Source organism: Narcine bancroftii, chromosome 6, assembly GCF_036971445.1.
Source record: "Narcine bancroftii isolate sNarBan1 chromosome 6, sNarBan1.hap1, whole genome shotgun sequence".
Classification (NCBI taxonomy): Eukaryota; Metazoa; Chordata; class Chondrichthyes; order Torpediniformes; family Narcinidae; genus Narcine; species Narcine bancroftii.
This window is the reverse complement of record NC_091474.1, coordinates 161,170,402-161,186,859: the sequence shown is the minus strand read 5'-3', so window position 1 is coordinate 161,186,859 and position 16,458 is coordinate 161,170,402. Positions and strand designations below refer to the sequence as shown.

At 42.7% G+C, this 16,458-nt stretch overlaps 1 protein-coding gene across 11 annotated transcripts in view; it reads left to right on the top strand.

Annotated features, from left to right (window-relative positions):
- agbl5 (AGBL carboxypeptidase 5) overlaps nucleotides 1–16,458 on the top strand; it is a 167,014-nt gene that overhangs the window by 16,982 nt on the left and 133,574 nt on the right. For 7 of the 11 annotated variants that reach the window (XR_011340474.1, XM_069886500.1, XM_069886504.1 and 4 more), the window contains exon 2: nucleotides 13,393–13,692. The exons of 1 other annotated variant lie outside the window; for it this stretch is intronic. Coding sequence is in view for 9 of the 10 variants with exons in the window: in XM_069886500.1 (XP_069742601.1) it covers nucleotides 13,472–13,692 (221 nt within the window). In the remaining variant the exon portion in view is untranslated. Of the gene's footprint in view, nucleotides 1–41; nucleotides 270–9,888; nucleotides 9,961–13,392; nucleotides 13,693–16,458 lie in introns of those variants that run through there. 3 more of the 11 variants (XM_069886501.1, XM_069886502.1, XM_069886503.1) reach the window with 3 other exon arrangements.

Below are 16,458 nucleotides of genomic sequence, written 5' to 3'. Positions count from 1 at the left end.
TATTCAAATTCTGCGCGCCCCTTTAAGGGCAGCATGAGCTCAGTCACCTGGTGCATTGTGACATCATAATCTTTGCCCAGGGTGTGTGCTGGAAGAGATGCTGGAGTCAGAGAGAAACCTCTGACGATGCCCTTTCCCCATGGCTGCCCCGCCACGTGGCGATACAAGCGGGGCCGGTTCGCCATGAGGATATGCGCTGCCATACAACCCCCCCTCCCCCCCAGAACTGGCTACGCGGCGCTTGGCCGCCGCCGTCTGCACCGGCTGTGGTAAGTCCAGATGGGCCACCTTCAGGTGGTCCACTGTAAAAGGTTCCTCTCTCCCCACAATGTCCAGGGTGAAGGTTGTATGGCCCCTCGTACGGTCACTGTAGCGGTGCACCTTGTGGTCCCCTCTGTACCAAAACGAACTGGGCCAAGTCTAGCTGGGTGGGTGCCAGGGGTGGGGGAGCTAGGGATCCCAGTCGCCTGCGTAGGTCTGCCAGCAGGTTTTTGTCGGTGGCCGTGGTGTCAGGGTCTGGGCCGAAAGCAGTGCACCATAGACCATCTCCGCTGCTGAAGCCTGCATGTCCTCCTTGGGTGCCGTCCTAATCCCGAGGAGGACCCATGGTGGTTCATCTGCCCAGTCTGGTCCAGAGAGCCTGACCATAAGCGATGCCTTCAGGTGCCTGTGGAACCTCTCCACCAACCCGTTGGACTGCGGATAGTATGGTGTGGTGGAGCTTGACCCCCAGGAGCTTCGCCATCTGAGTCCACAGGTCAGACGTGAACTGTGCCGGGACTCCGAAACGGGCGATCCATTGGCTGACCAGAGTCCTGGCACACGTCTTTGTAGAAGCCTCCTTAATCGGGACGGCCTTCGGCCACCTTGTGGCCCGATCCACCACAGGCAGGGGTCCAAGGACATCAACGTGGATGTGTTGGAATCTGTGAACCGCCGGGTCGAAGTTCTAGATTGGGGGCTCACGTGTGTCACTGGACCTTGGAGGTCTGGCACCTGGTACAGTTCCTGGCCAGTTCCACCACCTCCTTCTTCAGTTTGTGCCACACAAATCGCTCCGCAACCATCCGCACAGTTGTCTTTACCGCTGGGTGAACGAGGTCGTGGATCAGACTGAAGACCTTTGCCCGAGATGGCAGTCTGCAAGGCCTGCGTCTGTGCATTGTTGCTCTGTGCCTGAGCTAGTTGCTCATAATCCAGGCCGTGTGTGAGAGTGTTGATGGCTGGACGGGAGAGCGCATCTGCCACTTCATTGTCTTTGCCGGCCCTGTGTCGGATGTCAGTTGTGAACTCAGACACGTACGAGAGGTGGCGCTGCTATCTGGCGGACCACGCATCCTTGGCCATCACCAGTGCTTGAGTGAGGGGCTTGTGAATAGCCTGCCCTCGAGGAAGTACCAGAAATGGCGGATGGCCAAATACAGTGCCAGGAGCTCCTGGTCAAAAGCGCTGTATTTGAGTTCCCGTTGGCACAGCTGCTTGCTGAAAAAGACCAGCGGGCGCCATTGTTCATCGAGCCACTGTTCCAGAACCACCCACCCCCCTCACTCCTGTACCTGAGGCGTCCACAGAGAGCACCAGCAGTTTGGTGCTGGCTAGAGCCTCCTTTGTCGTGATGAAAGCCCTGTCCACCTTCTCTGACCACGATAAAGTATTTTCTTTGGTGGCCATGAGCACGAACAAGGGCGTATGGTGCGTGCGGCTCCGGGGATGAAATGATGGTAAAAGTTCACCATCCCCGCGAACTCTTCAGGTTAAACAGCCGCTACCTTCTCTGGCACATGGGCGGCTCCAGCCGATGAAATGCTGTGTCCTAGGAACTGGAGGGGCTCCTTGCCGAACTGGCATTTGGCCATGTTTACCGTGAGGCCGAAGTCCGCCAGCTGGGCAAAGAATGTGCGGAGGTGAGCTTTGTGTTCATTGCGGTTGCGACTGTCAATGAGGATATCGTCCAGGTAAATGGACTCAAAGTTCAGCTCTTTTTCAACAGCGTCCATGAGGCGCTGGAACGTTTTGGCCGCATTCTTTAGACCGAAGGGCATACGCAGGAACTCAGAGGCCAAAAGGGGTGAGAATGGTCGTCTTACCCACATCTTCTGGATGTACTGGGATCTGATGGTATCCCCGCACAAGGTCCACTTTGGAGAAGACCCGTGCACCATGGAGGTTGGCGGAGAAGTCCTGTATGTGGGCACTGGGTACCTGTCGGGGGTGGTTGCACCGTTCAACCGACAGTAGTCCCCGGACGATTTTGGGACCATATGGAGCGGCGCTGTCCGAGCACCGGATAATTCCCAGTTTCTGGAGCCTGGAGAACTTCTCCTTTGCCTGCTGGAGCTTCTTGGGCAGCAGCCCTCTGGGTCTAGTATGCATCGGGGGGCCCTATGTGGTGGAAGACCCCATGCTGGGGCAAGGCGGCATTGAACCATGGCTCTAAGATGGCAGGGAATTCGTGGAGGATTTCATCGAACTTGTCCCTGGTGGCGGCTACGGCGGTGATTTCGGGCTTGCGGGCTTCTGCTATGTCCAGTCGGGTGGAATGGAACGTTCGGGCGTTGACCAGCCTTTTGTCCTTCATGTCAACCAGTAGGCCGTAAGCTCTGAGGAAGTCTGCCCCTAACAAAGCAGTGCCTATGGAGGCTAGGATGAACCTCCAGAGAATCTTCTCCTCCCCAATCTGGATCTGTGCCCTGCGGGTGCCATAGGTCCTGATGGTGGAGCCGTTGGCCGCCCGCAGGGTTGGACCTCAAGATCGGGTGCAAGTCTCTAATGCTGTGGGGGGAAGGACACTGAGCTCAGCCCCTGTGTCCACCAGGAATCGGTGGCCTGTGGATCTGTTCCTCACATGAAGGAGGCTGTTTGTGTGGCCAGCTGTCGCAGCCATCATCGGCGGCTGGCCTGGTCATTTCCCTGAAATCCTCAGGGCTGGCGGCATTTATGGGCTTGTGCTCCCCAGCGCTGGTGGTAGAAACACCAGGTCTACTGGCCCTCCTCTGGCTTAGTCTTGGGAGTGGCTTTCGATCGGCTGGCTCCTGGTCAGAGAAACCTCTGACGACCCAATTTCCCATGGCTGCCCCGCCACATGGCGATACAAATGGTTTGCCATGAGGATGTGCGCCACCACATTCCAAACATTTGATTTTGGTAATCCTAAAATTTGGGCAATGTCTCTTACTGTTTTCTTGTTTTTCAGCCTCATAATGGCTTGCTTGGGACAGCTCTGCTTCTGTTGAAAAATGGAAACTACAGACTCCAAAGTTGATCAAAAGCTTCGAAGCAAGCCTCACTCTCTTATACCTGCACCAAAGAAGCAATTAAACGTACCTGAGTGCTCACAACACCTGTAAAGCTAAATGTCTCAAATATTATGGTGTCCTGAAATGAGGGGACTGTGTTTTAAAAAAAAATTGCTGTAATCTCTACATGGTCAAACCAAAATCTATACAAATAACCTTAAAATCTGTAATGTGCACTTTAATTACATGTGAATTGTTTGATTACAAATTGATAAGTGAGGAGCACGGGCAAATAAAGGAAATAGAGTCTGTCCCAAACATTATGGAGGGCACTGTTTGTCTATAAGACGTATATAGATTTGGTGTATATGTTTATTTGTCTTTATTTGTGTTATTTCTATATGTGTGTATACTGTTTTTGCACCGTGAACTGTAAAACACTGTTTTGTTGGGTTGTACTGTTACAATCAGATGATAAATAAACTTGAACTTGGCCTGTGCTCCTCTCCCTGCCCTTTCTTCCCTTATCCCCCAGCCTTTTTACTCAGGCACCTACCTGCTTTTTGATCATGTGTTGAAGAATAGCTGAGGTCCAAAGTTTTGTTCATGTATCTTTGTATCTATGGACGCTGCAAGACCTGCTGAGTTCTCCAGCAATTTTGTATTTTAATGATAAAGAGTAGCACAGCACATGGTGGTCCTGTGAAATCACTGGTTGACATCTAATGCTGCCAAAGTAAATGTCAGCAATTGGGTCTATGTAACATCAATGTGGATGTGACTGGTACTGGCAATTACTGTTGCTTTGTAGTAGCTTTTTAGGGATAACACTGCCATTAATATTGGACACTGATAATTACTATCCATTAGTACGTAATTTCTGTCAAATACTGTTGTTGCATCAATAACCATGACTGAGTTGAGCAAATATTAATAAGGGAAGAGTCGAGAGACGATTAACACAATTACAAATTTAATCTGCATTTCATGATTGAAAGACCATCATCTAATGCTAAAAATAGAGAAAAATCAGTGTCTTATTTACTGGTTTTTGTCCATTGAATTGTATTGAAGATTAATTAAAGGTATCTAGGACTCAAACTACATTTTTGCAGGCTTAATTGCAAGTGATCCTGAAGGCAAGTATTAGCTACCACTACATGTTCCTTGGCATTCATGAAGTAGCTTTTGGATAAATCTTGTTAAAATGGAAAACTTTGGGGCTACCATCCCCTGTTGAAGTACATGGCAGATAAGATAAGGCAAAAAAAAGGGAATTCACACTGAACACCAAGAATTTAATACTGCAGACATTATGCAAGAATACAGAAATTGTTGAAATGTAAATTTGAAAAACACAAAGAGGACCTGGAAAAAAAAAACTATTGGAAAGTAAAAACCCAAAAATAAGTTACAAAAATTATTGCTTAATTAGTTTGAAAATTAATACTTAGAGAATGACCAAGGTAATGGCAAAGATACTTAAAAGAGTTCTTTGTGTTTGTCTTCAAAAAAGTGACAACAAAGTTGCTGTTGCAAGGAAGATGAGTGAAATATTGGATGCAAAAAGCACAGCAAAAGATTAATCGCTAGACATGAGTGAAATATACTAAAGGTATCCAAATAAGCATGAGAGGAAATTTAGGAGTATTTGATCATCACTTTTTAATCTTCAGGATTAGTGCCAGAGAGAAGAGAGCTACTTTTGTTTGAAAGAAAGTGAAAAGAAAAGCATTGAACTGTACAGTAAAACTCATTATCCAGAATTCAAGCAACCAGCAAAAAAATTTTGAGGAAAATAAATAAATAAGAATAAATACCAATTTAAATAAAGGTTTAAAATTGTAAAAGTAAATGTTCTCTGTAGTTACACATAAAGCTTTGATACAGATGGGAGGAAATATTCAGGTAGTGGATTGCCTTGGCTGAGCTTTGCTCATAGCAGCTGCTTGAATAAAGTTTGAATTAAGCTATGTTTGAATAGAATGGCCTCAGCAAGGATGAAGAGTTGGTTGACACCATTCACCATTGGGATGACTCTCTTAAAGTATCTACTTATCCCTGTTTAGTAAGAATCTTTATTAATATATTATTAAGTATATTAGTAAGACTTTATCTATAGATGGGGAGGGGGTTTAATTATTATGTAATTGTTCATCTTTTGGGCAGCTATGTGGAACTTGCAGTATCAGTTAATTGTTTTCAAAGAATGTGACTGAAAATAAAGTAAAATACTTTATATTCATGCAAGTTTTATATTCATGCAAGTGAAGTTTGTTCAGTGTAAGTACAATGTAGTCTTTTTAACTTTTAAACTGTTTCTTTTTAATGCAGGTGTAATAGCATTATTAGAGTGAGTCTCACTTATCTGGCATTTACCAATCCCTATAGGTGTCAGATACCCGGGTTTTACTGTAATTATACATCTGTCACTTTCTTTTGTTTGCAAGTTGTTTAATTTGATATTTGAGTAAGAATGTAAATCTTTATTCAAAGGGTATGACTTTCTGCACACCTGAATTCCTCATTAATTTGCTTCTGCAATTTTTATCCATTTAGAAAATAGTCTGTTACCAAAGTGCATGACATTATTCTGTTCCATTTTAAACTTTGTTTTCCAAGTTTTTGCCCAATGATTCAATTGATGAATATTCTTTTGCAGAAACCAAACATCCTCATCACATCATGCCCTCCCAACTTTTTGTGTCATTGGCAAACTCAGATACTTCATTGTCTGCCTTCTCTTGCATATCATTCATATAAATTGTAAATAACTGTGAACCAAAAACGGATCTGAGTAACGCTCTATGTTGTATTCTTACTGAATGAAAAACATTTTTTATGAGTTAATGTTCTATTCTATGGATAATCATCAGATAATGCTTACACAATTCACAATTCCCATGAGCTTTTATGCATCAGTCTTATACCTGGAAGCTTGTCACATGCCTTTTGAAAATTCAAATACACCATACTGCAGGTTTCTCTCTGAGTTTGCTTGTTCGATCCTTAAAAAGCTCCAGTTAATTTATCAAGCATGATTTATTTTTCATCGAATCAGGATGAAGTTGTGCTTCAGCCTCTGTCTTGGAATAGTTAAATTACAGGTAGGGGATCACGCATATGTCAGGATGCTCTTTCGTCTTTCATCACCATTTAGATATTTATACGTTGAAATTTTAAATTTTTTTACATTTTAATTTAAAAAAAAATTAGACATACAGTACAGAAACAGACTATTTATGTCCACGAGCCAGAGCCACCCAATTATACCCAATTAACCTACAAACCCTGGTACATTTCGAATGATGGAAGGAAACTGGAGCCCCCAGAGGAAACCCACGTAGACACGGGGAGAATGTACAAACCTGACAGCGTGGGATTCAAACCCCCGTCCAGATTGCTGTTGGTGTAATGGCATTGTTCTAACTGCTACGCCAACCACGCTACCCCTTAAAACCTCATTGCCTGAAAAACATCATCCCCTCAAAACTAATCAGCAAACTCCAAGACCTGAGCCTCAATACCCCACTGGGTAATTGGATCCGAGATTTCCTCATCTCCAGACCACAATCAGTTAGGACTGGTAAGAATATCTTCTCCATAATCTCCATGAGTACCGGAGCACATCAGGGCTGCATTCTTAGTCCTGCTCTACTTGCTTTAAATCTATGATTATGTGGCTTAGTATGACAACAACACCATTTATAAATTTGCTGGTATTGGGTTGTATAAAAGGGCAATGAGTCAGCATACAGGAGTGAGATTGAGATCTTAACTGAATGAGTACTAACAACAACTTTGCATTCAATGTCACCAAAATCAAGGCACTGATTGTGGACTTGAGGAGGAGAAACTCAAGGTGAATGATCCAGGATCAGTGGGGATCAGAGGTGGAGATGGTGAACAAATTTAAATTCCTGAGTCACAATCTCAGAGTTCCTTTCAGACCCAACACACTAATATCAATGTGAAGAAAACACGTCAGTGCCTCTACCTCCTCAGGAGTTTGCGGAGGTTTGGTATGACATCGAAAATCTTGGCAAACTTCTTGAATTAGAAAGTGTGCTGACCAGCTGTATTATGGCCTAGTATGGGAGCACCAATGCCTCTGAGCGGAAAGTCCTGCAAAAGGTAGTGGACACAGCCCAGTACATCACAAGTAAAACTCTCCCCACCATCGAGAAAATCTACATGTAACGCTGCCGTCAAAGAGCAGCAGCAATAATCAAGGATCCACACCAACCAGGACATGATTTGTTCTTGCTGCTGCTATCAGGAAACCGGTATAGGCACCACAATAATGTCCCAAAACATTAGCATCATATTAATCTCTGGTATCTTACTCAAAAATTTAAAGAAGTGTGCTTTGACGTACATTTTTAAAAATATCTGCCCTTGTGTTGCATTTTGGAATGCACTTGGAAGGTATATATTTAATCCAGCTTTTCAGTCATCTGCCCCCAAAATTTTATTTGTGTCAAATTTTCTTTGATAATACATCTGTGAGGTAATTTATGATGTTTTACTGGATAAATGTGATTTCCAAATTGGAGTTGTCCTTGAGGTATTTTACCTAAAAGATTAGAATTTCATTGAGGATTGGTAAGAACATCCATTAGTACTGGAGCACTTCAGGGCTGCGTTCTTAGTCCCCTTCTCTACTCACTTTAGACCTATGACTGTGTGGCTAGGTATGACAATTACATCATATGCACATTTGCCGACGATATCACGATAGTGGGTTTTAGAAAGAAAGGTGATGAGTTGGCATACAGGAGGGAGATTGAAAACTTGGCTGAATGGTGCACCAATATCACCAAAACTAAGGAGCTGATTGTTGATTTCAGGAAGGGAGAACCAGAGGTATACAATCCAGTGATCATGCGGGGGTAGGGGGTGGGTGGGGGGGGGGTGAGGATCAGAGGTGGAGAGGGTGAGCAAATTTGTTCTTGGGAGTCACTATCTTGGAAAATCTTTCCTGGACCCATTGCACAAATGGCATCATGAAGAAAACATGTCACCATCTCAACTTCCTCAGGAGTTTGTGGAAATTTGGTATGACAACAGAAACTATAGCAAATTTCTACAGATGCAGGTGGAAAGTGTGCTGACTGCTTGCTTCATGGTCTGGTATGGGGAGACCAATAGTCCTGAGGGTCAAGCCCTCCAAAAGGTAGTGGACGCATCCCAGGACATGACAGGCGAGACCCTCCCCACTGTCAAGAACATCTATAGGGAACACTGCCATTGGAGAGCAGCAGCAATCATCAAGGATCCACACCACCTAGCACATGCTCTGAACATGCTGCTGCCATCAGGAAAGAGGGAAAGGTGCCACTAGGCTTGCACCACTAGTTTTAGGAACAACTGCTGAACCTCTGACATCAGGTTCCTTAACAATGAACTCAATCAGGGACTCATTTAAGGACTCTCACTTGTGCACTTTATTAATTTTTTTATTCTCTCTGAATTGCAGAGTTTGTTTACATTTGTTATCTATTTATAGTTGTTTAAATGTATACACTGTGTACATTTCTTTTGCACTACCAATAAGTGTATCAGGTATCTACTAGATATCGGAACTGGGATGCAAGGGGGTGGCGAAGGCGCTGAAAGGTTTCTGACCATGTCGGAGGTTGGGATCTGAAGCTCAGATTGCCAATGGTTTGAACTAGACTGTGGCTGTGAATGCTCTGGAGGCGAATCCACGGACACTCGGTGTCTCTTGCTTCTCTTCTTCTGACTGTAAGGAGGCGTTTCAGGCAATTTCTGCTGATGGTGAATCTGTCTGCCTTACAGCAGGCAAAAACAATTTTATGTAATATGATACTGCTTTATTAAATTAACAATAAATTGAATCATGGTAATTCTGCCTTGCCTGCAGAAAAAAGAATCTGAGGGCTGTATGTGATGTCATTTATGTACTCTGATGATAAATCTGAATCTGATTTCATTGGAATAGAAAGAGTTCTTTATTTTCACCCATCAGTTTTGGAACCAAGGATATTATGGAAGGTATTAAAAACAGTAGAATTGAAGGGATTGCGGCATACTTCATAATTTGGTCAGTAAATTGGAGTTTTACTGTGCCTTCAGTGCATTTATAATTCCTGGAAAAAGACTTTGATATGCAAGTTGGCCCCATGCTCTTAATACCTTGATATTTTTTAGTGCAGAGTTAAAAACTGTTACTTGCAAGAAAGATATTTGAAAATGTGTTGACTAGGTATTTGGTATTATAGGTACTTTAACGTATTGTGTTGAGTATTTTAAATGACACACGTTTAGTAGTCACTGTTGGGGAAAAAATAAACTTAAAGATAATATGTTTTGATCACTCTTTGAAAGCTCGTTTCCCACACGCTTTCTATTCACAGTATTTAGAGCTATTATTGGGGAAACAGTCAAAGTTCTATTAAGGCAAACAAGAAAGACTTTAAGTGCAGGAAAACTGGAGTAACCCTCAAAGTGGAGGAAGGATGTGCACATGCCACACAACTCATACACCAGGTTTAGGAATAGTTGCTACCCTCAATATCAGACTGCTGAACAATAGACTCATGCAGAGACACATTTAAGGACGTATTTTGCTCATTATTTTTTACTGTTTATTTTTACCTGCATCTACATTTGTGCATTTTATTTACAGTTCTTTCTTCCTGTGAGTACAGTTTACAGACTGATAATAGAAATTCTGCCTGGCTTGCAGAAAAAGAATCAGGTATGTGATGTCATGTATGGACTCTTGACAGTAACTCTGAAATTAGAGGGTCAAGGCAATAGACAATGTTTCAGGCCAAAACACCTCATCAGGACTGGGAGGAAAGAGTACAGAAGCCAGAATAAAAGGGTGGGGGTGGAGGAGGGGGAAGGGCATGAGCTAGTAGGTGATAGGTAAATACACATGGGAAAGAAGGTGGGTGGGGAGGGAGGAAAATAAATGGGAATAATGTAAGAAGCTAGTTGATGAGAGGTCACATGATGTGGGGAGAGTAAGAGGAGGTGGATTCCAAGAGCTCCCAGGATTTTTGATTATAAACATGGTCAAAACCTCAACTGACCAGTCCAAAATGCCAAAAAAGAATGTGAGAATAATTTTTTTTAACGCAACATGACAAAAAAAAGCAAGTCTGCAAGCAAGAGTGCAAAAGAATCACCACCGAGGCGAGAGGGCAAGCCTGGAATGCCTTGTGGTGAGGAAAATGGCGGGACCGCCCCAGGGCCAGAAATGGGAAACGCAGCTCCAAAGGAGGAACTCGCCAGACGGGGAAAACAGGTCCTGGACAAATCCAGCGTCAATGCCCGGAAGGTATGGAGGGAAATCCCTCTGGAAGTCCCTGGAGAGAAGTAAAGGGCTACCCCCTCCCACAGCAGGACCGTGAAGTCAGGTGCACTCGTGGAGGGTGCGAGACCCGAGTGGTCAGCGTCAGCATTGGGTGGGGGGCAGCAGCGGCAACCCCTGTGGGGAATGGACCTGCCTGACAAAAGAGGAAGTTGCAAGAAACTAGCATTGCTGCCGGGACCAAGGGAGGGAGTGAAACTTACCTCTGCCCTGGCAGCAGGCCAAAAGTCAAACTACAAGTCTCAGTGGGAGTCCCAACAGCAAGCGATTTCAGAGAAAGCAGATCAGCCTGTGAGTCCAGCGCTGGATCAGAGGAGGCAGCAGTGAAGAGGGGTCCAGCTGTCTGGAGGAAGAGGAGTCCAACGGCCAGAGGAGACCCTGTGAAGCTATGAGCCCCAGGGGAAAAGGTCTGTTAAGGAAAAGTAAGCTGGGAGGCTCAGAGCCCTCCATGCAGGATGTAATTAACAAGCTAGAGCAGATGGAGGCCAGGATCTTCCTAGCCATTGACAAAAACACCCAGGACATGGGGGGAAAACTGGACAGGGTCCAGAGCACCTTATCTGGGCTAATGGGCAGGGTGACCGAGGCAGAAGAATGAATAAATAAGAATGAAGATGATATCCATATTATGTCCATTAAAATGGAAAAGTTAATAAATGAAAGGGAGAGCATCTGGAAGAAGCTGGATGCCCTCGAGAATTATAGCAGGAGGAACAATATTAAAATAGTCGGGCTAAGGGAAGGGGTGGAAGGTCAGAACCCAGTGCGCTTCTTTCAAACATGGATCCCTGAGGTGTTGGGTAAGGAGATACTGGGTGAAAGAATAGAGGTGGAGAGAGCACACAGGTCCCTTTTCCCCAAACCTGGCCCTGGACAAAGGCCACGCTGTGTTCTGGTGAGGCTATGTGGTACCAGGTCAGAAAGAAAATATTAGGAGCGGCAGCGATTGGGGCAAAGGAAAGGGGATCCCCTCTAAAGTTAGAGGGGAACAAAATCTTTTTCTACCCAGGTATTAACTCGGCACTCCTGAAGGCATTTGAACTGGGTAAGAGACTGTTCAAGCAGAAGAAATATGAATGTGTGTTCAGGTACCCGGCCACCCTGAAAATATCATTGCCAGAAGGAGCAAAGAAATGTTTTACAGATCCAGATAAAGCCCAGAAATATCTCACAGTCTTGTCCATGTTGGGGAGCACGACGGGAATGTAAAGTCTGGTCAGGGGACCTTTTGGACTTATCCATGTTGGGGAGCACGACGGGAATGTAAAGTCTGGTCAGGGGATCGCCTGGACTTATCCATGTTGGGGAGCATGACAGGAATGTAAAGTCTGGTCAAGGGACTGCCTGCAGTAGTTTTAATAAGTAACAAATTTGACCCATGGGGGATATAGACATGCCTTGGACTTCTTAATGTTATCTAAATTGTATAAATACAGAAGTTGAGAAAGAGGTTAGACCAAACAAATGAAAAGTTGTAATAGTAGTTTTTCCTGGTGAGCTCAGGAGTCGGGCAAAGGAGTTGATGGGTGATGGTGGCACAACCTGTTGTATGAGGGGTTTGTTGGTAATCAGTGAAGGTTATCAACAAAATAGAATGGGGGGGGGAAGGAGGTAGTATGGGATTAAGGAGAAGTATGACTGTGAATTTCTTTTGCATTTGATTTCATGTTGTTTTGCTCAGTTATTTGAGTTGTGCCAATGAAAGTCAAATAAGGCAATGTGAGGCTAAAAAACAAGAAAACAACAGTAAGGGACATCACACAAACCAGAGGATTACCAAAATCAACAGTTTGGAACATCATTGGGAAGAATGTACTGGTGAGGTCAGTAATTGCAAAGGGACTGATATTCCAAGGAAGACCTCCACTGCTGATAACAGAAGAATGCACATCATAATGTAGAAAAATCCCCAAATGTATGTCCAACAGATCAGAAAGACTTTTCATGAGGCAGGTGTGGATGTGCCAATGATTTCTGTCCTCAAAACACTTCATGAAGAGAAATACAGAGGCTACACTGCAAGATGCCAAGCCACAGAAAGGATGGTCAGATTACAGTTTGCCAAGAAGTATTTAAAATAGCCTGCAGAATTCTGGAAAAGGATCTTGTGGACATATGAGACCCTCAGAGTGATGGCAAGAGCAAAGTGTGGAGACATAAAGAACTGCCCAAGATCCAAAGCATACCACCTTTGCTATTGTTTGCATCCTGTTTTTTCATCCTCTTAATGGCTTCTTTGACTTTCATTGGCACAATTCTGGTCCTCATGTAAAAAAATGGGAACTACAGACTCAAAGGTGATCAAAAACTTTGAAGCAAGCCTTTGTCTCTTATAACCTGCACAAATGAAGCGATTAAACATTCCTAAGTACTCATAAACACCTATGAAGCCAAATGTCCCAAATCTTATGGTGCCCTGAAATTATGTATAAAAAGTGCTGTAATCTCTACATGGTCAAATCAAAATGTATACAAATAACCTTGAATAAAATCTGGAATGTACACTTTAATTACATTTGAATTGTTTGATTACAAATTTAAAACTGAGATACAAAGAGGAAAATAAAGGAAAAAAGTATCTTTGTCTCAAACCTTATGGAGGGCACTGTGTTCATGATTCATGCACATGATTCAATCATTTGGGTACAGTATTCTGAGTACAAGAAAAAATGAAAATTTTGGGTGTCAAGGATTAATCAGAATTTGATTCTGAAAAATCTGGATACTTAATTTTATACAACTCTTTTCATCTGCTTTTATGTTAGTTGGCCTTGATTCAATTAATAATGGTTGATTCTTTTCCCCATATAGATCTTCAAGAGACAACTCTCCTCTCGACAGTACAAAAAAGAATGTCAGATGTCTTGAAACGATCTCTCTTGCCACAAAGATGGAAATTAGTTGTGGTGGTTTGCTTTTCAGTTCCATGTTTGATTCTGGAAATATTGCTCGAGTTGAAAAGGTGGAACGTCCTGAAGGAGCAGAGGAATCAACTCCTAGTGGTAACGGAACATCTGGAAACTTTGGGAATGCCATATCCATTCCAGATTATGAATTTAATGTGTGGACCAAACCAGATTGTGCAGGAACAGAGTTTGAGAATAGTAATAGGTAAATTTGCATGTTTTTTACGTCACCAGAATAAAGTTTCTTTCTGTTAAAGATTTACAAATGTTTAAAGGAAGCATGAAGAAAATATTGTATGACAAGGTAAATCTGATATCAACCCTGTAGCTTATAATGACAGGGAAATTAAAATAGGATTTTAAGCAGAAGGTTTTATTGATGCGGACGCATTCTCAGAAATAAGAGTATATATGAAATCATTGGAAAAAGTGGTCATTATTAGCATTACACAATGAGAGTTGGCACTGCTATGGTGGAACCTGGGTACTGAAAATTGATGCAAACCCCTGCTCTCCCTACTGCTGTGGGGGAACCTGGTGCTGATGCTGAATTTGATTGCCTTAATATCAAGAGATTGCTGGTGTTGTACATGCTAGGGCATGTGGTGCAGCCAATTAGTGCTGAGCTGGGTTTTGGAGCTGTATCATAACTGGCATTATGAGCGAGAGTCATTACTAGGGACTTTATCAACCTTCAAGTTGAAGACAATCTTCAAGTTGTCTCTTGAAGATCTATATGGGGAAAAGAATCAACCATTATTGCTTTGACAAAGCGGCCAGAATGAATGGATGTGGTAGATGTCATTCTCTCCTCCTTCTCATTGTTTGACTACAGAGCTATCCTCAAACCAGAGATTTCTCTGTAAAAACAAGCTGAACATTTATGGCTGGCTATTCTTTCCAAAGTGAAATCTACAGGCTGGGAAGTGCTATGCAGCAGATAAAGAGAGGGATAATAAAAATGTCCTTCACATAATTTGGAAGGTACTGAGACCAAAGGACTTAGGACATTCAGCATTTAGAATAAGTGATGCCAGTGCCAAACAATAGCCTGCACTTATCATAACAATTGAGGTGCAGCCCCACTCCTTCATCTTGGTTCCAGGAAGTTAGTTTGACTTGTTCATCACCAGGCTTCACAAGCAAATAATCCTCACTGACCCTTTGGGTACTTCATCCCTAGACATTCCTAGCACAGCCATGGAGAAGTCAGGTTTCTTCTGTGCTTATTGACAGTTTTATATCCTTCTCCTTTGATTGACTGCAGAGCTCACCCTACCCTGGACATTCACTATGATGATTGGCCAGGAGCAACTATTGAGCTTGTTAGTGAAGAGACATTTCTGGTTTGGGGAAAAATATGTTTCAAACCAAAAATAGAGGGACGACAGCATCCATCATGTCTAATAAGAGTGATGGGAGAGGGCCGTTTTCTGTCTCTGCTTTAAAAAAATTAATAAGAGTGGAGGACCATAACAAATTTTTTTTGCCATAACTGGAGCAAAGAAAATTGCTGGATATGAAAAACAAAACTGAAATATCCTTGAAGCTGGCAGGTCAAGCAACATGGGGACAAAAATGGAGTAGACATTTTGAGTTTATGGCCCTTCAATATTGATGAAGTGACAAAAGAAGTGTGTTGAGTTGCAGAAGGAAATAGAGATGAAAAAAAGAAAACCAAGTAAAAGTCTGTCAAAAGTACCAACCTAAGTTGTCATGGAAACAGTTGCTTTCATTTTGTTTGCAATATGGGTCTTTACACTGGTGGAACTAACCACAGTTTTGATGACCACTTTGCAGATCATCTCTGTTCAGTCTGCAAAGGCAATCCTGAGTTTCCTGTTGGCTTTAATTCTCTATCTCACTCCCAGTCTGACTTCTGTCTTTGACATTCTACATTGCTTTAAATAATGCCTAACCAAGCACAAGGATTAGTATCTCAGCCTCGGTATGGAGAAACTACTGTAACAAAATTGAATTCATTTTAAAGTATTCACTCCTTTCTTATTTTTTCAGAGGTCACTGCATTTCTCCTCTTTCACTGTGTTTCATTCAATTGTTTTTTTCTCCAACTGCAGGTCTTTGAAATGATTGTCACTGGGGAAACTTTGAACACTATCAGTTTTTTTTCTTTTCATCACTCACACTTTCTGCAGCTCAAAACGTCAACATGTATTTATTCCATCTTTTCAGTTTTTCTTGGAGTGTATCATATGGTGCAATGCCTCCTGAAGAAGAAGAAAGATAAGTCTCCAACCAGACATGGAATAATCTGTGAAACAACAGTTTACTTCCATTCACAATTTTTTCAGTATAAAAAGAAACAAATTTATTTTGATTGATCTTGTACAGATCTTTACAGATCTTGCAATGGGATAAAGTGGTTACACTTTCTCCCTTATTTTCTAGAGATGTCATACTTAGGGTATGCATAATTAGAGGCATGGTACATTGTTTTACAATATTTTCACCCAATGTACGTTCTTTTATTGGCATAGAATTGATCAGGTAATAGTGAAGTTGTGATCAATAATCATTGAGATCACGGTCTCTGTGTTTTGTTGGCTCTACCTCTACCGTACATTCCTCACAAGATACTTCAGTGGTTTCTGATTTGTTTAACACTCTCAGTACTGATTGTTCACTGCAGTAAGATTAATTCCTACTCCCTGTTTTTATTGCATTCCATTGACTAGCTGGCTCCAAATCTTTCTTTCAGTGGTCAAGGAGACAGCTTGTATTGTTTTCTGTGTTTCTCCCCACCCCACCTATTTTTATCTGTCTTGCTTGTTTTTGTAAAAACTTTGATTGTTAATTGACAAAAGACCAGGGAGAAAAGCAACTTTTATTGTCTTTATTCATGTAGAAATTCAAAATTAACTCTTTGTTACCTGCCTTTATATCTTCACTATCCATCTTCTTATTCAGAAAATAACCCTCTCCAATATGTACATATATCACTCACCTCAGC